This window comes from Rutilus rutilus (genome assembly GCF_951802725.1).
Source record: "Rutilus rutilus genome assembly, chromosome: 5".
NCBI classification, from domain to species: Eukaryota; Metazoa; Chordata; class Actinopteri; order Cypriniformes; family Leuciscidae; genus Rutilus; species Rutilus rutilus.
The window spans coordinates 50,168,162-50,191,693 of NC_140213.1; the positions used below are offsets into that span (position 1 = coordinate 50,168,162).

The 23,532-nt window shown below is 46.1% G+C and overlaps 1 protein-coding gene across 1 annotated transcript; it reads right to left on the minus strand.

Moving 5' to 3' along the window:
- Nucleotides 1-1,711: 1,711 nt before the first annotated feature.
- Nucleotides 1,712-23,445, minus strand: usp8 (ubiquitin specific peptidase 8). The gene is made up of 19 exons (XM_084408764.1): nt 23,060-23,445; nt 22,531-22,648; nt 21,826-21,970; nt 21,628-21,713; nt 21,120-21,246; nt 17,882-17,924; nt 17,052-17,208; nt 15,985-16,147; nt 15,350-15,491; nt 14,197-14,399; nt 8,911-9,390; nt 7,741-7,815; nt 7,370-7,653; nt 6,178-6,396; nt 5,354-5,564; nt 4,690-4,926; nt 4,226-4,368; nt 2,678-2,810; nt 1,712-2,599 (listed from the first exon to the last, which is right to left on the minus strand). Exons 2-19 carry the CDS (start codon nt 22,632-22,634, stop codon nt 2,441-2,443), a joined length of 3,111 nt encoding a protein of 1,036 aa, XP_084264890.1. The 5' UTR covers nt 22,635-22,648; nt 23,060-23,445; the 3' UTR covers nt 1,712-2,440.
- Nucleotides 23,446-23,532: the final 87 nt, after the last annotated feature.

Here is a 23,532-nt window from a genome sequence, read left to right on the forward strand (position 1 = left end):
AGACAGTACTAAACATCGGTAAAAGAATAGCAGTCCACAACTATAACGGAACTGAGGAACGATATCGTTGGAATCGCTTTCCCAGCAGTAGAAGGATAACAACATTGACAGCCAATCAGAATCCATCCTGCTATAACGAGCTCATGCATTTAAAACTAAAAATAATTTTGGCTTTAATAAGATTTTCCTCAGTTAATAGGCAATAATAAACCCGGTGGCTCCTGTTCTTTCCGACAACAAAGCACTTGAATGAGACTTCAGATGTGGGAAGTAGGACATTTCGACAACATAAGAGCTTAATTAGCTGGTTCAGGTGTTTAATTACTAAATGACTGGCAGTACTGATGGAAAACACAATCAACAGAATTAAAAGAAAGTCAAACAGGTGCGCGCGAATAGTTCCGTATCCATAGCGACCGTAGACGTCGTGAGCGCTGTCCGTTGATCAGAGACCGTGAGTTATTGGGGTTAGAAAATATCAGAAAATATTAGAGCTGTCGTTATTTATTTATTTTAGTGCGTTGTTTAAAAGTACTTTGTGTGAACCGACGATTAGCCAAGGTCCGCTTCATTGTGAGAGACCTCAACAGTTACTCAACACAGAATCCCGCTTTGAAAGTCGTTGTGTAACTAGTAAACCGCATCAGACATCCGGCGTTAACATTGTTGTTATTACTTATTACTGTTATTTTTTTTATTTTGTGAAGTATAAGTTGCTCACCTCAGAGAAAATCCCGTCAGAAGAATCGGTGTTCCTGCGATCGACGGGTAAAACCACCCGCCATTTTACCTCAAGGAGTCACGCGATCGATCATCTTCAACGGACAAAATCCAGTCACGTGAGTGTCGGATTTTTAAATGTAGTATTCATTGTAATTAATGGGTATATTATTCAATAATTCCATGAATTAGATGTACATTTCAGATATTAGCTTTTTACTCAAACTAGTAATTGTGTAAAATCTCATTTGATTTCATAGTGTTGCAATCATGACATATCTTCAGTTTAAAATAGGGGCAATTAAATATGTAAACCTTTCAGATGAATCTTTTACTGGGATTTATGGTAAAAACTATTTTAAATGAAATAGTATTTTGACATTAATGACGCTTAAAATATGTAGGCTATAAATAATTCTACAGATATGATGGTGGATGAGTGTGGAAGTCATGTGACAAGATCAGATGAATTAGCATAACTGTTTGAGAAATGTAATATTTTGGCACATAAATAGAATGCATATCAAACTTTCACATCGGCTTGTCCAATCAGATCATCAGTTTTATCAATCCTGTTCAACACGTGACAGAAAACCAGTGTTAGAACTGAGGGAGTCCGAAGCCTCCCATAAGACCCTGGCTTTCATTAAAACTACAATTCTAGAAACATAATATACAATAAAAAAACTTTTTTCTATCAAATTGTTGCACAGCCGCTCCCAATTTTATAAGAAGCGACTCTAAATTAGATTTGCTCGAGTGCGCCACACGCTGTTCTCTGAAGGACTGGCAGAAGATCCTCATGTTCACCTCACGATAATTGTAAGGTATACATTTTCTTTGTTTTATGATTGTTTAACTTACTGATACTGAATCACTAGATTATTATAATCTTGATCTGCGAGTCTTTATCTTAAACCCACAATCCCGTTGAGATAGTCATATTACAAACACACACAGTCAGTGTTAGACAGAAGACTCAAAGCACACGTGTGTTTATGCCTTTATTTATGCATGTATAATGTTTATAAGCTAATACATGGATTTAAAGAATGCACTTAATATGATAAGAAACCAGGTGAGAGATTGACACATCCCTCAGAATCTTGAGAGCCGTTTCCATCATGTGACGTGTGTGTGTGTGCGCATCACTACACACTCGATCCAGAGCAGTATTAGTACAGAGATGATACACATGTAGTGCGTCACTGATCGGGTTTGATGAATGAGGGTTATTGCACTGATTAGCGGATCACTAGCCTATAGCACAGGGCCGACGCGTAGGAAGATTTCCACTGTAGTTTAGTGAGTGATTTAATGTTAATGTTAAACGGGAACGAGTCGGGATCGGGTTCTCCCGGATCTGGCATCACCAGGACTGCATGATTTGGTCACCGTATAAATAAATTAAACGCGTCTCTAAGCAGCGGATGCACGTCTAATGAGCGGTTTGGATTATAGTGCGCGTATACTGACGGCTAATCTCACACAGGTCCGTCTAAATCACGTCACGTGACACATCAGGCCGACGCTCCGAATGCGTTGGGATTCCTGTTACAATCCTACAGGATTACTGTATCGCCCAGAGAGAGAGAGAGAGAGAGAGAGAAAGAGAGAGAGAGAGAGACGCGATCCATCAGCAGAGGTGTCAATAAGTGTCAGCTCCGCCCACAGTGTGTCAATCACCCGGTCGCCACGGTGACGAGCTGTCGCTCTCCCATCACAGGGAGGAGTAGAAGAAGATGTACGCGGCGGCCGAGCGAACGTTGGCGGCCGAGATCTCGGAAACCTCGTGATCGTCGAACTTGAACCAGCGCTGCTTGAGCGGGTTCTTGCAGTACGCCGTGTAATGGCCGCCGTCCATCCCGCCGTAGTGATTCTGCGGAGGAGAACACACGTTACAGCGTCCGGAACATGTTCGCGTGTGTGTGTATATGGGGTGAGGTCGGGTACTCACAGATACGCCGTACAGGTTGTACTTCTTCAGGTTGTGTTTGGGCCCGATGACGTACTGCGACAGGTCCAGATTATCCAGCGGGAAATCCACCAGCGTCTGCAGCTTCTCACGCCACCGGCCGTCGTACTTAAACCTGAAACACACAAGAACACGTTTCACACGTCTGGTTTTTGACCGAAAGGGTTCGGGGTCAATTATTTAATTTTTTTCGGAATCGTACAGAACTTGGTAAAGATTCTGGCACTTGCTGTGTGAACACACACACACACACACACACACACACAATCATGGACATTAGAACAGGTTAAATGGTCCTGAAACGAACAGTCACACTTGTGCTCCTCGTGATCAATAATGAGCGCATTGGAAATTAATGCGAGACGAGTTTCCTCGTTTTTTACATATCAGGCTAGAAATTTTAACACAACTTGTTTAGATTTATGGCTTTGATTTTATCACAGTTTTAGAGTAAAACATATTTCTGAAAATATGTATTTCATACAAAATTTAAAATAGTATTTTTGCAAATTTTTCATAACAATAAACGTAAAATTCTTTGTTCACTTTTTAAAACTGTTTCCACTTCAGCAATAATCTGCCAAGTGTCGTCTTTGAGAAGAGATCAAACTTCAGTCTGTCGCTCTAAAGCGTTCAAGATTTACCAGTTTAAGCTGGAAATGTAATTGTCAAATTAAACTGTTAGCCCCATGTGTGCCCGACACTTTAAAGCCCCGACACTACGAGCCCAGAGGGTTAGAGCCCCGACACTACGAGCCCCGAGGGTTAGAGCCCCGACACTACGAGCCCCGACACTACGAGCCCAGAGGGTTAGAGCCCCGACACTACGAGCCCCGAGGGTTAGAGCCCCAACACTACGAGCCCCGAGGGTTAGAGCCCCGACACTACGAGCCCCAAGGGTTAGAGCCCCGACACTACGAGCCCCAAGGGTTAGAGCCCCGACACTACGAGCCCCAAGGGTTAGAGCCCCGACACTACGAGCCCCGAGGGTTAGAGCCCCGACACTACGAGCCCAGAGGGTTAGAGCCCCGACACTACGCGCCCCGAGGGTTAGAGCCCCGACACTACGAGCCCAGAGGGTTAGAGCCCCGACACTACGAGCCCCGAGGGTTAGAGCCCCGACACTACGAGCCCCGAGGGTTAGAGCCCCGAGGGTTAGAGCCCCGACACTACGCGCCCCGAGGGTTAGAGCCCCGACACTACGAGCCCCGAGGGTTAGAGCCCCGACACTACGAGCCCAGAGGGTTAGAGCCCCGACACTACGAGCCCAGAGGGTTAGAGCCCCGACACTACGCGCCCCGAGGGTTAGAGCCCCGACACTACGAGCCCCGAGGGTTAGAGCCCCGACACTACGAGCCCCGAGGGTTAGAGCCCCGACACTACGAGCCCCGAGGGTTAGAGCCCCGACACTACGAGCCCCGAGGGTTAGAGCCCCGACACTACGAGCCCAGAGGGTTAGAGCCCCGACACTACGAGCCCCGAGGGTTAGAGCCCCGAGGGTTAGAGCCCCGAGACGGAGACGGCACGCACCGCTTCAGGTGCACCAGCAGGATGGGCGGAAGCTTCCAGATCTGCATCTTCTTAATGGCGTCTCGGTGTGTCTTACAGTGGCGGCAGTAGAAGCGGTTGCTGTCGGTCAGACGCTCCTCTTTATGGAACAGCTTCAGACAGTCCTGGACACACACACACACACACGTGTTATCATGACATAATATGCTAATCAATGACTAGAAGATAGTTAACTACACATCAGATACATAAATTCATCAACTAACTATTCAGAAATGTCCTGTTGCTCTACATGTTGTCTCTTCTTCTTTCTGACTCCGGTTTGAACATAAAAGGCTAAAAGTTTTAGAAATGTTCAGTGTGTGCGAGGTAAAAGGACACAAGCTCTTGAAGCTCCGCCCCCTGTGCCGGGAGCAGTGGCTCATTTGCATTTAAAGTGCAAACACCTGTGTGTGTGTGTGAGTGAGTGAGTGTGTGTGTCAGACCTGCAGAGAGCACTTGCTGCTAGCCGTCATCTCCAGCGTGAGGTACATGAAGGTCTCGAAGGTGCGGGACTTGTGCTGGCAGCTCATGCACTGGACCGTGGACTTGAACTGGCCCTGGAACAGAGCCACGATGATGGACTCGTTCAGGAGCTTGTGTTTGGACCAGGCCAGATCCGCAGCGCTCACGTCATCCAGGTGATCGATGTCCTCCTCCTTATAACCCCTGCGCTTATCCGCCTGACAGAGAGAGAGAGAGAGAGAGAGAGAGTGTGTGAGAGTGTATGTGTGTGTGTGAGAGTGAGAGAGAGTGTGAGAGTGAGTGTGTGAGAGTGAGAGAGTGTGTGAGTGAGAGTGAGTGTGTGTGAGAGAGAGTGAGTGTGTGTGTGAGAGAGAGAGTGTGAGAGAGTGTGTGAGAGTGAGAGAGAGTGTGTGTGAGAGAGAGAGTGTGTGTGTGTGTGTATGAGAGAGAGAGAGAGAGTGAGTGAGTGAGTGTGAGAGAGAGAGAGAGTGTGTGTGAGAGAGAGAGAGAGAGAGAGTGAGAGTGAGTAAGTATGACAGGCTTTAGTGTCTTTCTGTTCAACATGACACATTTTTTTTCCTGGCGTTCCCATCAAACATTATTTGTGTGTGTCTGTCTGTGTGTGTTCCTGGCGTTCACACACACCTTGTTGAGGTCCTCGTGCAGTCCGTCCATGAGGAACAGCAGCAGCTCCTGTGAGTCCTGATGCTCGAAGCTCGAGAAGCGGCTGTTGATTTTACAGATTGTTCCTTTAAAGTCCTGCGGGCTGATGATCTTATACTGACCCGACCACAGCGCCTTCATGAGCACGCTGAACTCCTCCGCCACCTCGCCCTTGTGGCCCAGGATATTAGCCCTGCAGACACACACACACACACACACACAGTGTCACGTTCCTCTGGATTCACACTGACTGTGATGATGTAATGCAGACCTGACTAGTGTTGTCAAAAGTACCGACATCAGAACCAAGTCGAAACTGAAATTGAAAAAATGTGCCGCTGTTGAGCGGGATCATAAACACCTCTGATTGGCCGTTGTGTTCACGAGCTCATCGGATGTCTGTGATTGGCTACAATGATCAGCGCTTCAACTTTACCAGCTACACGTGTGTGCACTACTTGCTTTATCCAAGCACTATATAGGATTTACCCTATTACACTTTATCAACACACACTGATAGGTCAAACAGCCACTGTCTTTGAGTTCACATGAACAACGGTTAAACACACACACACACACACACACACACACACACAGAGCGCTGCAGGACCGCTGATGCTCTCAAACACTCCCGTGCGCTGATCATTGTAGCCAATCACAGACATCCGATGAGCTCGTGAACACAACGGCCAATCAGAGGTGTTTATGATCCCGCTCAACAGCGGCACATTTTTTCAATTTCAGTTTCGACTTGGTTCTGATGTCGGTACTTTTGACAACACTAGACCAGAGTGATGTCATCATACCTGTTGATGTCGTCCTGATAGTAGTTCCTGTTGAAATACTCCGCCATGGCAACGGTGTTACACAGACACTGGAGGATGGAGTTCATGTAGCAGGTGTTGCCAAGGTTACGGAGGCCCGTTAGTAGCGGCCCCTGACCCCCGAACACCGGGTTCAGGTTCCGGATCTTAGCAGCAGACGGGCGGGAGATCTCCACTGTCTTATAGGAGGCCGTCAGAGGCCTGACACACACACACACACACACACACACACACACACACACTCAGCATGGGTTTACATTTTACATGCAATTTTAAAAATAAGGTTGCTGTGTGTGTGTGTGTGTGTGTGTGTGTGTATGTGTATTAGTGTGTGTACAAGTGAGTGTGTGTGTGTGTGTGTGTGTATTAGTGTGTGTACAAGTGAGTGTGTGTATGCGTGCGTGAGAGTCTGTGTGTGTGTGTGTGTGTGTGTGTGTGTACACGATTGTGTATGTCCATGAGTGTGTGTGTGTATTAGGCTTGCTACAATAGTCTGTGTTACTGGTGTTCAGAAGCAACACCGGCTTCATCACTTGCGCACCGCGGCACCGCACGAGAGAGTCGCAGCACAGATCAGCAGGAGTCAGATCTCATCAGCGCGAGGGCGAGGGCGAGGGCGAGGGCGAGGGCGAGGGCGAGGGCGAGGACTGACTGACTAGATGACGGAGGAACATTTGGTGTCAAAGCGAAATGTAAAAGCATCTATTTAATCACTAATTTGAAAGTGAAACTAAAATGCGCACGTCCGCACGGGCATTCATAGCGGAGCGCGTCCACGCCGCGAGCAGGACAGAGCGAACGCTTACAGTTCATCCCTATGGTAGGAATTGTTTGGGAACTCTCGCTCCGCCCCGTTATGAACACCCGTACGAACAGACGTGTGTGTGTGTGTGTGAGAGCGTGCTCGTACCTGTTCTCTCTGTTGACAGTGGGCACGAGTGTGTGTGTGTGTGTGTGTGAGTGAGTGTGTGTGTGTGTGCTCGTACTTGTTCTCTCTGTTGACAGTGGGCACGAGTGTGTGTGTGTGTGTGTGTGCTCGTACTTGTTCTCTCTGTTGACAGTGGGCACGAGTGTGTGTGTGTGTGTGCGTGCTCGTACTTGTTCTCTCTGTTGACAGTGGGCACGAGTGTGTGTGTGTTTGTGTGTGTGTGTGTGTGTGTGTGTGTGCTCGTACTTATTCTCTCTGTTGACAGTGGGCACGGCTGCTGGTCTCCTGGTCTCGTTGAGCTCCTGGCTGATGTCTGGAGATGAGTACGAGCGCTTGAGTTTAGACTGATCTCTCTCTCTCTCCCTCTCTCTCTGCTTCTCTCGCTCCGTCTCTCTCTCCGGCTCCGGCTGGGCTCCGGCTGAGCTGGGCTGGATCGGGCCCTGAGGCGCGTTGACCTCGGGAGGGTACAGGTGCACGCGGTTGGTGGGCGAGTGGTAATACCTGTAGGTGCCCGTCACCGTGTCCAGAAACTGCAGAGCAGAACATCAGCGTTACACACACACACACACACACACACACACACACACACACACACACTTGCTGCTGTTTCCTCTTACCTTCATCCAGCCGTCCGGCAGCCCAGGTACGGTTCGGCCCATCTCCTCACTGTGTGCTCTCAATAGAGACTCCCTCTGAAACACACACACACACACACACACGCACGTTACCTCCTGCTGAAGTGTTGTGAAATCGTTCATTTTACTAACACTCCGAGACGTTCATAAGATTGTCCCTAAGTGTGTATAGGCCTATGTCACACTTCCTGCTTCCGGAACGCGGAGTAGGGATTCAGAACTTCCGGTCAACAGTATTTCTCCATAAGGATTTAGATTATCAGCCATAATGTCTAAACCATCCGAGGTAGACTGACCACGAGCTATGAGGTTGTGAAACGAATGTTTTTGCTCCTGTAGAAGCTATACGTTCGTATGAAATCAACCCTGTTTTAAGAAAAACATGTTTTATCCGCGATCTTATGAAAAAAAACTACACTACCCACAATCCTAAGCGTAGCAGCAACGTCTGCTGATTGGTCCAACTCGCTGTTACCATAGAAACGTTTACCTTACTGACGAACAGCCCGCCGCTGTTGTTGTAGTGTACCGGGTTGCTCTGCGTCAGGACGTAGACAGCCATTCCTCAGCTTTCACGCTTTTCCATTTGAGAGTTTTCATTTACCATCCGAACCACATCGTCATATTTGACTTCAGGCAGGTTGCGGAGAGATTTGGTCCAGCAGTATCTATCGGACTCCGCCATTGTAAAAAGCTAACCGGAAGAGCCGTATCCCTACTAAAAGACGTACTTCCGGTCTTCAATTTTTTCGTGACATAGGCCTATTGTAAATCTTCTGTTTTCTCTAGAGAAGAATGTCAGGCTTTGGTATCGTGTGGTTCTGTGTGCAGAAGTAAAGGCGCCCTGCGTACGAGTTTAGGTTTAGGGGTAGGGTTAGTGTGTGTGTGTGTGTGTGTGTGTGTGTGTGTGTGTGTGTGAGTGTGAGTGTGTGTGAGATGGGTAGGTTTAGGGGTAGGGTTAGTGTGTGTGTGTGTGTGTGTGTGAGTGTGAGTGAGATGGGTAGGTTTAGGGGTAGGGTTAGTGTGTGTGTGTGAGTGTGAGTGTGTGTGAGATGGGTAGGTTTAGGGGTAGGGTTAGTGTGTGTGTGTGTGTGTGTGTGTGTGTGTGTGTGTGTGTGTGTGTGTGTGTGTGTGTGTGTGTGAGTCACTCACAGCACTCGAGGGCACATGTGAGTCCAGAGACATGCTCTTCATGGCAGGGTCAAGTGTGACGTCCTTCTGTGTTCTCCTGCTCTTCTCCTTCTCGTCTCGATCCACTCGATCTCCCGGATCCTGCTCTTCCTCTGCTTTCTGTCTCTCCAGCCTCTTCCTCTTCTCCTCCTCATCCTCCTGTTCCTTCTGTTCCCGCTGGTGTCTCTCGGCCGCCTCTCTCTCCCTCTCTCTCCTGCGCTGCTCCTGCTCTCTCCGGGCCGTCTCCATCAGGCTGAGGGTCTTGGCCTGGATCTCCCGGCGCTCCTCTTCGCTCAGGGCTCGGGACGGGTCGCTCAGGGGTCCGGTGGGTCCGGTGGGTTTGGTGGAGCGGTCCGGCAGAACCAGGCCGTTGGGCACCGCAGGGCCGTCGTTAACCGGAGGCTCGTCGCTGGTCTTCACACTCGCCGGCGGCTTCACCGAGGGCTTCTTCGTGCGGTCCACCTGAGGAACGGTTGAGGTGTGTGAGAGAGAGAGTTAGTGGTGCAACCGATCACAAAACTCACAGTTCGGAACATTTATGCTTTTTGAGCCACGGATCGGATCTTTTTTCAGATCAGCAAAAAATAAATAATAATAATTATATATATACATATTATGTAACTTCTATGAGTGTGTGAAACTAAAAAAGTTCAAACATTATTTAAGACAAGTGAACAGTCAGTGATAAAACAAGAACAAATACACAAATTACAAGCAGAGATGAAGATTACATAAAGTAAATAACAGTAGTATTCAGGTACAGGAATTAATAATTAAGCCTAATTAAAAAATGTCTGCGGCGCGAATGAGTCAAGTTCGGGCGAGTTAAGCGCGAATGATTTTATTTAGTGCTTTTTGTGCATTCACACATTTGATGCGAATTCGCGTCTGCCGCCCGAGTTGAAAAATCTGAACTTTGGTGTCAGTTCGCGCCGCGTTAACCAATCAGGAGCCTGCTTGCTGCTGTCATGTGGTGAAGTAAAAACAAAGGTAAATCTTCTATCACATAAAAACTTGATTTCAATATATTAGACGTATTCATTTTGTATTGAATGCTATTTATTCCATATCTAAATCCAGATTATATGAAACATGTAAAGACAACCAATATGTTTTAGTGTGTAAGAACATAGCTCGTGTCTGGACAGTGTTGTGTGAGAAAGAAAAAAACAGAAAAAAAAAAAACAGGACAGGTTAATTACTTTAGGAGGATGGCTCCATTTATCATCAATACAAAAATAAATGACAGATTATGTGGGTGAGGGTGATCCTCGCTCCGATGCGGGACAGCAGGTCATCAAACTGGGTGCGGGACAGGCGGAAGCACCGCTGAGAGCGGCCGTCATCCAGGCACAGCTCCTGGGGGAAATGGGGAAACTCGCCAAACTGGGTTCGCCTCCGAAGGGTCTCAGTGGACCTAAATACGGCGACAATGACCCCTACGCCACTGTCCTGCTCTCCAGAGCAAATACAGAGCAGTGACTCTCTCAAGATAAATGATCGATCAACATCAGACATCTTGTAAAAAGATGGCCGCCAACGGGTTTAGAAACTTTTGCCTCTGACGCGCGTAAATTTCGCTTCAAACTTTTGTTTTTACGCGCGTCAATTTCGCTCTTGACGTGCGAATGGACACAAAGTGGTCAAGCGTATAACTAGACGCGGCAGGCGTGAATTTGACGCGCTATTCGCGTCCGGTGTGAACACACAGTAACCGACAGCACGGACCGGATATACGGACACACATCCGGTTTCTTCCTCAACTGTTCATTTATGACATAACCGAGAGAATACTTGCCGAGACGGATATTTAAACATTCCTTTTGGCAAGGAAACGTTCAAGGACGCCTCGGGTGTGTGTGGCTGTGCGCACAGATAATGCGCGAGTCACGATTTTCGCCTCGTCTTCCGCTTGTAAAATAGTTTGAATGTGTAAATTGGCAAGACAAAACACGTCCAAATTATAAACTTTAAAATAATAGATTAATGTGAGTTAATAATAATCCTATTTGTGAGTGTCTGTGTGAATCAGTGGCTAAGTTTACATGCACAACTTTTATATTTTACGGCAATAATTGGACTGAATTCATCCCAATTGATGAATCTGAATTAGCATGTTAATTGTGTTAGCATGAACGCTAAACATGAGATCTGGTTGATGTGTGTGTTTATACCACAAGCTTCAAATCAGAATAAATTGTTTGTCATGCGCTCACTGCACGAATATACAGAGTTTCCTGATGTCTGCGCATAATAACTATTCTCCTACAGTTATTTATTTGTTTTAAACAGCAGACTTAATATTTATCCATTTCTGGTCATAATTAGGAGATAATGAACGTATGAGCCGTTGTGCCGCTGCTTATATTGATCACACAGTAAAAATGGCCAAAACCAGTGGTGTGTGGATGAGAGTCTGAAGCAGCACTGGTGGGCCGTTGTCCTGCTCCACTTCACACACGCAGAAGAGGAGGATTATAGGAGGACGAGACACTCGTTTATACCACACTTTATTCAACAGGAGAACAGCTCGTTCAGCGCGTCACACGTCATTACGCTATTTCTACATCATTACATTATTTCTACATCATTACGCTATTTCTACGTCATTACGCTATTTCTACGTCATTACGCTATTACTACGTCATTACGCTATTACTACGTCATTACGCTATTTCCACGTCATTGCGCTATTTCTACGTCATTGCGCTATTTCTACGTCATTACACTATTTCTACGTCATTACGCTATTACTACGTCATTACGCTATTTCCACGTCATTACGCTATTTCTACGTCATTACGCTATTTCTACGTCATTACGCTATTACTACGTCATTACGCTATTACTACGTCATTACGCTATTTCCACGTCATTGCGCTATTTCTACATCATTACGCTATTTCTACGTCATTACGCTATTTCTACGTCATTACGCTATTACTACGTCATTACGCTATTTCCACGTCATTGCGCTATTTCTACGTCATTACGCTATTTCTACGTCATTACATTATTTCTACATCATTACGCTATTTCTACGTCATTACGCTATTTCTACGTCATTACGCTATTACTACGTCATTACGCTATTTCTACGTCATTACGCTATTTCTACGTCATTACGCTATTACTACGTCAATACGCTATTACTACGTCATTACGCTATTTCCACGTCATTGCGCTATTTCTACGTCATTGCGCTATTTCTACGTCATTACACTATTTCTACGTCATTACGCTATTACTACGTCATTACGCTATTTCTACGTCATTACGCTATTTCTACGTCATTACGCTATTTCTACGTCATTACGCTATTACTACGTCATTACGCTATTACTACGTCATTACGCTATTTCCACGTCATTGCGCTATTTCTACATCATTACGCTATTTCTACGTCATTACGCTATTTCTACGTCATTACGCTATTACTACGTCATTACGCTATTTCCACGTCATTGCGCTATTTCTACGTCATTGCGCTATTTCTACGTCATTATGCTATTACTACGTCATTACGCTATTTCTACGTCATTACGCTATTACTACATCATTACGCTATTTCTACTTCATTACGCTATTTCTACGTCATTACGCTATTTCTACTTCATTACGCTATTTCCACGTCATTGCGCTATTTCTACGTAATTTCGCTATTTCTACGTCATTATGCTATTTCTACGTCATTACGCTATTTCTACGTCATTATGCTATTTCCACGTCATTGCGCTATTTCTACGTCATTATGCTATTTCTACGTCATTGCACTATTTCTACGTCATTACGCTATTTCTACATCATTACGCTATTACTACGTCATTACGCTATTTCTACATCATTACGCTATTACTACGTCATTACGCTATTTCTACTTCATTACGCTATTTCTACGTCATTACGTTATTTCTACTTCATTACGCTATTTCCACGTCATTGCGCTATTTCTACGTAATTTCGCTATTTCTACGTCATTATGCTATTTCTACGTCATTACGCTATTTCTACGTCATTATGCTATTTCTACGTCATTACGCTATTTCCACGTCATTGCGCTATTACCACGTCATTGCACTATTTCTACGTCATTCATTGCGCTATTTCTACTTCATTACGCTATTTCTACGTCATTATGCTATTTCTACTTCATTACGCTATTTCTACGTCATTACGCTATTTCTACTTCATTACGCTATTTCCACGTCATTGCGCTATTTCTACGTAATTTCGCTATTTCTACGTCATTAGGCTATTTCTACGTCATTACGCTATTTCTACGTCATTATGCTATTTCCACGTCATTGCGCTATTTCTACGTCATTATGCTATTTCTACGTCATTGCACTATTTCTACGTCATTACGCTATTTCTACATCATTACGCTATTACTACGTCATTACGCTATTTCTACATCATTACGCTATTACTACGTCATTACGCTATTTCTACTTCATTACGCTATTTCTACGTCATTACGTTATTTCTACATCATTACGCTATTACTACGTCATTACGCTATTTCTACTTCATTACGCTATTACTACGTCATTACGCTATTTCTACATCATTACGCTATTACTACGTCATTACGCTATTTCTACTTCATTACGCTATTTCTACGTCATTACGCTATTTCTACATCATTACGCTATTACTACGTCATTACGCTATTTCTACTTCATTACGCTATTTCTACATCATTACGCTATTACTACGTCATTACGCTATTTCTACTTCATTACGCTATTTCCACGTCATTGCGCTATTTCTACGTAATTTCGCTATTTCTACGTCATTATGCTATTTCTACGTCATTACGCTATTTCTACGTCATTATGCTATTTCTACGTCATTACGCTATTTCCACGTCATTGCGCTATTACCACGTCATTGCACTATTTCTACGTCATTGCGCTATTTCTACGTCATTGCGCTATTTCTACTTCATTACGCTATTTCTACGTCATTATGCTATTTCTACATCATTACACTATTTCTACGTCAATTTGTATTTCTTCGTCATTCCTTTCAGTTTCGGTTTCAATCCGATCCAGTGTGTACATGTTCTCTCGATCGGATTAGAAAAGGAATAAACCGCCCCTTTCAATCCGATTGAAATGTCATTGGGATCGAGCTCAGTCGCATCGATTAAGGCGTCTTACATGAAGGCTTTTCAGTGCAATTGAGCCGTCAGTCCCATTACTAACAGATTATTTGGTTGCATGTAAACGTAGCCAGTGAGTGTTGGGAGTGTGTGAGACTCACCTGTGGAGTGTGTCTGGGTGAGGCGGCGGCGGTGGCGTCAGTGGCAGCGGGCTGAACGAGGGGTGTGTGTGGTGTGTGTGTGCTAGCGAGCGGTTCTGCGGGCGGGTCCTCGGTCACAGTTGAGCCGTTGATCTGCGTAGGCTCAGGCTCTACACACTCGATCACAGGCTTGGGCTCCTCCAGCGACGGGTACGTGAAGTTCACTGAAATCACAGCAAACACAATCAGGGTTAAAAATGTACTTTTTCACTCACCGGCCAATTTGGCTACTAAATGTTTAAGTTACCGGCCATTCAGAACTTCTACTAGCCAAAAAAAAAGAAAAAAAGAAATGAACCAGATTAACTACGTCACAGCTTATACAGTATATAACCTATGTTTATTTATTTATTATGAAATTTGAATTTCATACATTAATTTCTTATTCAAATAAAGTCCTGTCATCCAGCATCTCCTCTTCCTCTTTCATCCTCATGCTTTCCACCAAAAATGTGTTTTAGGTGCACAGATCAATACAGTACAAAGAACATTAAAAAAACAATTAGGAAGTTGGAAAATAATGTCTTTTCTGTTCACCAAATGCTTTTTAATCTGCGCTATTGCTTCAATGCAAATGAACAAGCGCTCCGATATTTATTGTGTAGTGATGAGTATGTTGAAGTGAGCAGATATGAGCAGATTCTGTGCAATACGCTGTATTATATATCATGAGTCATGAGTATTTGTGCTAAATCTGTGCAGATTTGTCTTACACTAACTTCCCAGCGAAGTGAGTAAACATTATAAGTAACGCCAAATTGGCTCGTGATTTGACAGCGTTTCCCGCCACAGTTGATTTATACCTGCATCTGGCAGGTTGGCGTGTGTTTATTTCAAACCCTGGTTATAACTACTACATATCTAAGCGTTTTTGAAGGGTGTTGCATCAAGACACAGTATGAAGTGTGTGAGACTCACGCTGGGGCAGAGACAGTATGGAGTGTGTGATGGAGTGTGTGAGACTCACGCTGGGGCAGAGACAGTATGGAGTGTGTGATGGAGTGTGTGAGACTCACGCTGGGGCAGAGACAGTATGGAGTGTGTGATGGAGTGTGTGAGACTCACGCTGGGGCAGAGACAGTATGGAGTGTGTGATGGAGTGTGTGAGACTCACGCTGGGGCAGCGCGCTGGACTCCTGCTGTCTGGGCGGCTTGACTTTAGCGTTGCTGGTGTACATCGGGTAAAACAGCAGCCAGTTCTCGTACCCTCCCTCCAGCACCAGCGGCTCACTGCGCAGGATCGTACTGCTGTCCCACTGCACACACACACACACACGTCAGGCACACACACACCAGACATGCACACGTCAGCCACACGCCGCGCACACGTCAGGCACACGCCACGAACACACCAGGCACACGTCAGCCACACGCCACGCACACGTCAGCCACACGCCAGGCACACGCTACGTGCGTGGCACGCACACGTCAGCCACACGCCGCACACACGCCACGCACACGTCAGCCACACGCCACGCACACGCCAGGCACACGCCACGCACACGTCAGCCACACGCCACGCACACGTCAGCCACACACACGTCAGCCACACGCCACGCACACGTCAGCCACACGCCAGGCACACGCCACGTGCGTGGCACGAACACGTCAGCCACACGCCGCACACATGTCACGCACACGTCAGCCACACGCCGCACACATGTCACGCACACGTCAGCCACACGCCACGCACACGCCACGCACACGTCAGGCACACACCATACACAGGGAGCTGCAGTGCTACAGTACCTTATAGAGAGCATCCTTCAGACTCTGTAAAGTGGTTCCCAGTCTGAGATCAGAGACGCAGCTGAACCAGTCCAGCAGAACCAGGTAATCCACGAACCCTCTGCGCTTCCAGTCCTCCAGAGACGCTGCTGGGAGCTTCAGCTCGATCTGATTCACCGTCACCCTGGAGATTACCAGCACATCTGAGTATTAATGTGAGCAGGAAGGGCTGGTGATGAAGCTGATAAACTAATCAAAAAGTATGTACTTGCTCTCTCTTAAAGTCACCATGAAATCAAAGTGACAGCTCTTGTTTTTCTAATGGAATATTTTCAGTATTTATTCTAAATGATTTATGGGTGCACATCAATATTGTGTTAATAATCCTGAGTCAGAATATCTTCCTCTTGCAGCGTCTCTTCTCTTCTCTGATGACGAGGGCGGGGCTTTAACCTGTCACTCACATGAGATCAGCCAATAGCAAACCACAACCATCTAACCAATTCCCCAGAGACACAATCAAGCCCCGCCCACATTTGTTCTTGCTCCTGAAGCGTTTCACTCGATATACGACACAATAGAGGAGAAAATACCATTATCATTCAGTTTAATGATAATTTCAATGTGCATATTTTGTTTAATCATGTCAAATGACCCAACAGCCATCATAGCCAATTAGCAGCAATTTATTTACCTAATTATTTTTTTAAAGCGCAATGTAACAGATTTTTTCTTCCGTATTGTGACGTACGCAAGTGAAACACATTACAGAAAACAAAAAATGTAGGACTGGTTATGTTCATCAGTTGTTGATTGGATGTAGAGACGTATGTGTGGCACTCAAAAGAAGGCAGCGCTTTGAGTGGATTGAAAGAAAGGGGTTTAACAAGACCAACAGGTTTAACAAGGTCAAAAACATTTTAAAAAAAATACAAAAAACATGCATGAATGAATCCTTCACGATCAGACTATTGTGATATATTTATTTCATGCTGACTTTATGGAACATGTAAAATGCTATTATTTCAGATGGCCAAATGTGTGTGTGTGTGTGTGTGTGTGTGTGTGTGCGTGCGCAGGAGACCCACCCCGGGCTCACGGCCTCCTCCGGTACGCTGATACACGTCTGCGACGGGACAAACATCTGCGACTCCTGGAAGTCCTGACTGGGTCGAGTGTCCATCACCAACACACTGATACTGGGATCCTTCATCATCCGGAACAATCCCTCGGCGCTGATGCTTCCTGACGGGAGAGAGAGAGACAACCCTCACACACACACACAACACAGAGGAGTACGAGAATCCAGCAGGACGCATGTGAGTGTGTGTGTGTGTGTGTGTGTGTGTGTGTGTGTGTGTGTGTGTGTGTGTGTGTGTGTGTGTGTGTGTGTATGTATGTGTGTGTGTATGTGTCGTGTCAAGTCACCTTTATTTATACAGCACTTTACAACACAGAGTGTTTCAAAGCAGCTTTACAGAGATAACAGGAAAATAATGCAACAAAGTTTCTAGAAGAAAATAGCGTCACAGTCCAGCTTAAGGAAGTTCAGTGATGGTTCATTTCTGTTGTAAAAAAGTTATTAATTTAGTTCATATATATATATATCTATATCCGCTCTGGAGAAAGCCGTGATGTCATCGTCCAGTTCAGTTCAGTTATAATGGTGTCAGTGCAGGAGATCAATAATATTGTTGAATATTAAATTAAATGTCCCCAACTAAAGACAAAAGCCAATGGTGACAAAAAAGGTGTGTGAGAGAATCTGTGTGTGTGTGTGTGTGTGTGTGTGTGTGTGTGTGTGTGTGTGTGTGTGTGTGTGTGCTGATGCTTCCTGATGGGAGACAAACATCCCTCAAACACACAACAACACAGAGGAGTACAACAATCCAGCGGGACGTGTGTGTGTGTACGGTACCTTTATCACATCCAGTCTTACTGCTGTTGGGCTCCTCTTTAATCTGCCGTAAAACACACAAAGGCTAAATTAATTATTAACGCATCACTTCAAAACATGCATGATGATGATGATGTCTATGAACTTTGAACTTTGAGCTGTTAGTTAAACTACCAAACCAGGCTGTCAATGACTGGAGGAAATCTGTGATAAGAACTATTATATATTGCTAAGGCATATTCATATTGTCTTCTGTAGTCAGATTCAGTGTGTGAGATTCAGTGTGTGAGAGTGTCAGTGAGTGAGAGTGTCAGTGTGTGAGATTCAGTGTGTGAGAGTGTCAGTGTGTGAGAGTGTCAGTGTGTGAGAGTGTCAGTGTGTCAGTGTGTGAGAGTGTCAGTGTGTGAGAGTGTCAGTGTGTGAGAGTGTCAGTGTGTGAGAGTGTCAGTGAGTGAGAGTGTCAGTGTGTGAGAGTGTCAGTGAGTGAGAGTGTCAGTGTGTGAGAGTGTCAGTGTGTCAGTGTGTGAGAGTGTCAGTGTGTGAGAGTGTCAGTGTGTCAGTGTGTGAGAGTGTCAGTGTGTGAGAGTGTCAGTGTGTGAGAGTGTCAGTGAGTGAGAGTGTCAGTGAGTGAGAGTGTCAGTGTGTGAGAGTGTCAGTGAGTGAGAGTGTCAGTGTGTGAGAGTGTCAGTGAGTGAGAGTGTCAGTGTGTGAGAGTGTCAGTGTGTGAGAGTGTCAGTGTGTGAGAGTGTCAGTGAGTGAGAGTGTCAGTGTGTGAGAGTGTCAGTGAGTGAGAGTGTCAGTGTGTGAGAGTGTCAGTGTGTGAGAGTGTCAGTGAGTGAGAGTGTCAGTGTGTGAGAGTGTCAGTGAGTGAGAGTGTCAGTGTGTGAGAGTGTCAGTGTGTGAGAGTGTCAGTGAGTGAGAGTGTCAGTGTGTGAGAGTGTCAGTGAGTGAGAGTGTCAGTGTGTGAGAGTGTCAGTGAGTGAGAGTGTCAGTGAGTGAGAGTGTCAGTGTGTGAGAGTGTCAGTGTGTGAGAGTGTCAGTGTGTGAGAGTGTCAGTGAGTGAGAGTGTCAGTGTGTGAGAGTGTCAGTGAGTGAGAGTGTCAGTGTGTGAGAGTGTCAGTGTGTCAGTGTGTGAGAGTGTCAGTGTGTGAGAGTGTCAGTGTGTCAGTGTGTGAGAGTGTCAGTGTGTGAGAGTGTCAGTGTGTGAGAGTGTCAGTGAGTGAGAGTGTCAGTGAGTGAGAGTGTCAGTGTGTGAGAGTGTCAGTGAGTGAGAGTGTCAGTGTGTGAGAGTGTCAGTGAGTGAGAGTGTCAGTGTGTGAGAGTGTCAGTGTGTGAGAGTGTCAGTGTGTGAGAGTGTCAGTGAGTGAGAGTGTCAGTGTGTGAGAGTGTCAGTGAGTGAGAGTGTCAGTGTGTGAGAGTGTCAGTGAGTGAGAGTGTCAGTGAGTGAGAGTGTCAGTGAGTGAGAGTGTCAGTGTGTGAGAGTGTCAGTGAGTGAGAGTGTCAGTGTGTGAGAGTGTCAGTGAGTGAGAGTGTCAGTGTGTGAGAGTGTCAGTGTGTGAGAGTGTCAGTGTGTGAGAGTGTCAGTGTGTGAGAGTGTCAGTGTGTGAGAGTGTCAGTGTGTGAGAGTGTCAGAGTGTCTGTGTGTGAGAGTGTCAGTGTGTGAGAGTGTCAGTGTGTGTCAGTGTCAGTGTGTGTCAGTGTGTGAGAGTGTCAGTGTGTGAGAGTGTCAGTGTGTGAGAGTGTCAGTGTGTGAGAGTGTCAGAGTGTCAGTGTGTGAGAGTGTCAGTGTGTGAGAGTGTCAGTGTGTGAGAGTGTCAGTGTGTGAGAGTGTCAGTGTGTGAGAGTGTCAGTGTGTGAGAGTGTCAGTGAGTGAGAGTGTCAGTGAGTGAGAGTGTCAGTGTGTGAGAGTGTCAGTGTGTGAGTGTCAGTGTGTGAGAGTGTCAGTGTGTCAGTGTGTGAGAGTGTCAGTGTGTGAGAGTGTCAGTGTGTGAGAGTGTCAGTGAGTGAGAGTGTCAGTGTGTGAGAGTGTCAGTGTGTGAGAGTGTCAGTGTGTGAGAGTGTCAGTGTGTCAGTGAGTGAGAGTGTCAGTGTGTGAGAGTGTCAGTGTGTGAGAGTGTCAGTGTGTGTCAGTGTGTGAGAGTGTCAGTGTGTGAGAGTGTCAGTGTGTGAGAGTGTCAGTGTGTCAGTGAGTGAGAGTGTCAGTGTGTGAGAGTGTCAGTGTGTGAGAGTGTCAGTGTGTGAGAGTGTCAGTGTGTGTCAGTGTGTGAGAGTGTCAGTGTGTGAGAGTGTCAGTGTGTGAGAGTGTCAGTGAGTGAGAGTGTCAGTGAGTGAGAGTGTCAGTGAGTGAGAGTGTCAGTGTGTGAGAGTGTCAGTGTGTGAGAGTGTCAGTGTGTGAGAGAGTGTCAGTGTGTGAGAGTGTCAGTCAGTGTCAGTGTGTGAGAGTGTCAGAGTGTGAGAGTGTCAGTGTGTGAGAGTGTGTCAGAGTGTCAGTGTGTGAGAGTGTCAGTGTGTGAGAGTGTCAGTGTGTGAGAGTGTCAGAGTGTCAGTGTGTGAGAGTGTCAGTGTGTGAGAGTGTCAGTGTGTGAGAGTGTCAGTGTGTGAGAGTGTCAGTGAGTGAGAGTGTCAGTGAGTGAGAGTGTCAGTGTGTGAGAGTGTCAGTGTGTGAGAGTGTCAGTGAGTGAGAGTGTCAGTGAGTGAGAGTGTCAGTGTGTGAGAGTGTCAGTGTGTGAGAGTGTCAGTGTGTGAGAGTGTCAGTGAGTGAGAGTGTCAGTGAGTGAGAGTGTCAGTGTGTGAGAGTGTCAGTGTGTGAGAGTGTCAGTGAGTGAGAGTGTCAGTGAGTGAGAGTGTCAGTGTGTGAGAGTGTCAGTGAGTGAGAGTGTCAGTGAGTGAGAGTGTCAGTGTGTGAGAGTGTCAGTGTGTGAGAGTGTCAGTGTGTGAGAGTGTCAGTGAGTGAGAGTGTCAGTGAGTGAGAGTGTCAGTGAGTGAGAGTGTCAGTGTGTGAGAGTGTCAGTGTGTGAGAGTGTCAGTGTGTGAGAGTGTCAGTGAGTGAGAGTGTCAGTGAGTGAGAGTGTCAGTGAGTGAGAGTGTCAGTGAGTGAGAGTGTCAGTGAGTGAGAGTGTCAGTGAGTGAGAGATTCAGTGTGTGAGAGTGTCAGATTCTCCCCTACATTAAAAAGCCACTAGCAGGTTTTTTTCCAGACTGGATTTAGAAGAGTGTGTTTGCACTGATACACTCCTGCACTAAAGCCACATCGCTGCACCTTGTTGTCCTTCTTCTCTGAAGCTCTCGCTGAAGAACGTCCATCTTTCTCAGTTCGTTCTTCTCGTCTCTTTTCCTCCTGTCTGTCTTTCTCCTCCAGCTGTTTACGCACCTCCATTTCCTCATACCTGAGAGACAGAAGAACACGCGTTAATGAGACACACACACACACACTCACTCAGATTCTCTTTCACACACTCACTCAGATTCTCTTTCACACACTCACTCAGACTCAGTGTGTGTGTCAGAGTGTGTGAGAGTTTGAGTTTGTGTGTGTGAGTCTGAGTGTGTGTGTGAAAGAGAATCTCTGTGTGTGTGAGTTTGTGTGTCTGAGAGTGTGTGAGTCAGGGGGGGGGGGGGTGTGTGTGTCTGAGAGTGTGTGAGCCAGAGTGTGTGAGTGAGTCTGAGAGTCTGAGTGTGTGTGTGTGTGTGTGTGTGTGTGTGTGTGTGTGTGTGTGTGTTCCAGCTCTTCAGCGTCTGATCCGTGAGTGTGTGTGAGAAACACTGACCGGAGCTTCAGACTCTCTGATAGTTTCTCTGCCTCCTCGATGGCCTTCTTAAAGCTGTTTGGTCCGAGCATAGAGAGGAAGAACTCCTGAAACCAATCAAACAAGAGCAGTGACCGTCACACACACCTACACACACGCGTATAATACACACACATCCTCAGCTCCGTTAGAAGCTCCCACAATGCACTGCAGCTGTACCTGCTGCTGCTTGAAGTCGGGTCTCTTCTTGATGAGGTCATAGACCGTCAGATACTTCATGTAAAGGACGTACGCTTTCTCCTCGTCTCGATGCAGACGACTCTCCTCCGCAGCCTTGAAGATCTTACAGGCGCTCTGGACATAGCTAGAACACACACACACACACACACACACATGGATCAGACGCTGAAGAGCTGGAACACACACACACACACACACACGGATCAGACGCTGAAGAGCTGGAACACACACACACACACACACACACACACACACGGATCAGACGCTGAAGAGCTGGAACACACACACACACACACACACACACACACACACACACACACACACACACATGGATCAGACGCTGAAGAGCTGGAACACACACACACACACACACACACACATGGATCAGACGCTGAAGAGCTGGAACACACACACACACACACATGGATCAGACGCTGAAGAGCTGGAACACACATACACACACACACACACACACACACGGATCAGACGCTGAAGAGCTGGAACACACACACACACACACACAGACAGATCAGATGCTGAAGACCTGGAACACACACACACACACACACACACACACACACACGACACACACGACACACACGACACGGCCCAGATCCGGCCCACTCTCTGTCCCTCTGGGTTTATGATGATCTGTATATCATGGTTTCTGCGGCTCACACACACTTTCTGGTGCTGGTCTTCTCCGGTTTGACTTCCGCTTTCTTGTTGAGTTCCCTCAGTGACGAGGACAGGTACAGATCCTTCACTCCGCTGGACACAGACGGCATCTCAGCTCATATTCCTGCAGAAACACCATCATATTCACATCATCGTATCATAACATCATCATATTCACATCATCTTCAGATTCACTACATCATCATATTGTCTACTTCAGTAAAACAATGACTAGGCGAATCAGTAAACTCGACAGAACTCGACCCACCAACTGACTGTTTAAATATTAATAATAACTGAATAATCATGTCAAAATAATCAGTCAAAACAGAATAAATAGAGACATTATAGTTATTAGACCAATAACCTGATAATCTGACTAACAATACAATAATCTGACCCTGACAGAACACACTGATTACATATGACAATCCTCAGACTGTAAACAGAAGCAGGTCTGATGATCAGATTCATTACACATCAGTATATCAATAACCGGGTGTGTGTGAGTCCTCCACGGTGGAGCTCGACTCACCCGAACACACACACAGCTGGAGAGATCCCGGAGTCCACACACACACCGCGGGTCCGCTCGGAAAACTCGGGTTTATCCACTATAATGACAGTAAACACTGAAAACTGCTCGATCAAACGCGGAAGTCGAAGCATTCAAAGACCGGAAGCTTTATTTAAACACACACTGCGCACAAACAGAAATTTAGATGTCAACACACACACACTCGCATGATGTCTGCGTCACCTCTGTGTGTTTAAAATCAGTCTTACTCATTAGACACTGATTTCTATATTTTTTACACTTCCATATGTTGTTCGTGAACTGGAGTGTTATTAATATCAGTCTCTCGGACTCAGTGTTACTGAGGAGATTATTACTGAAGTGATCGGGTTCTGTTGCGCACTTCAGTCAGCTGACTGGCTCACAGCACTGCGCATGCGCGCTGCTTTTGCAGCACTTTTGTTTTTTTAAAGAAATAAATCACAATAAAA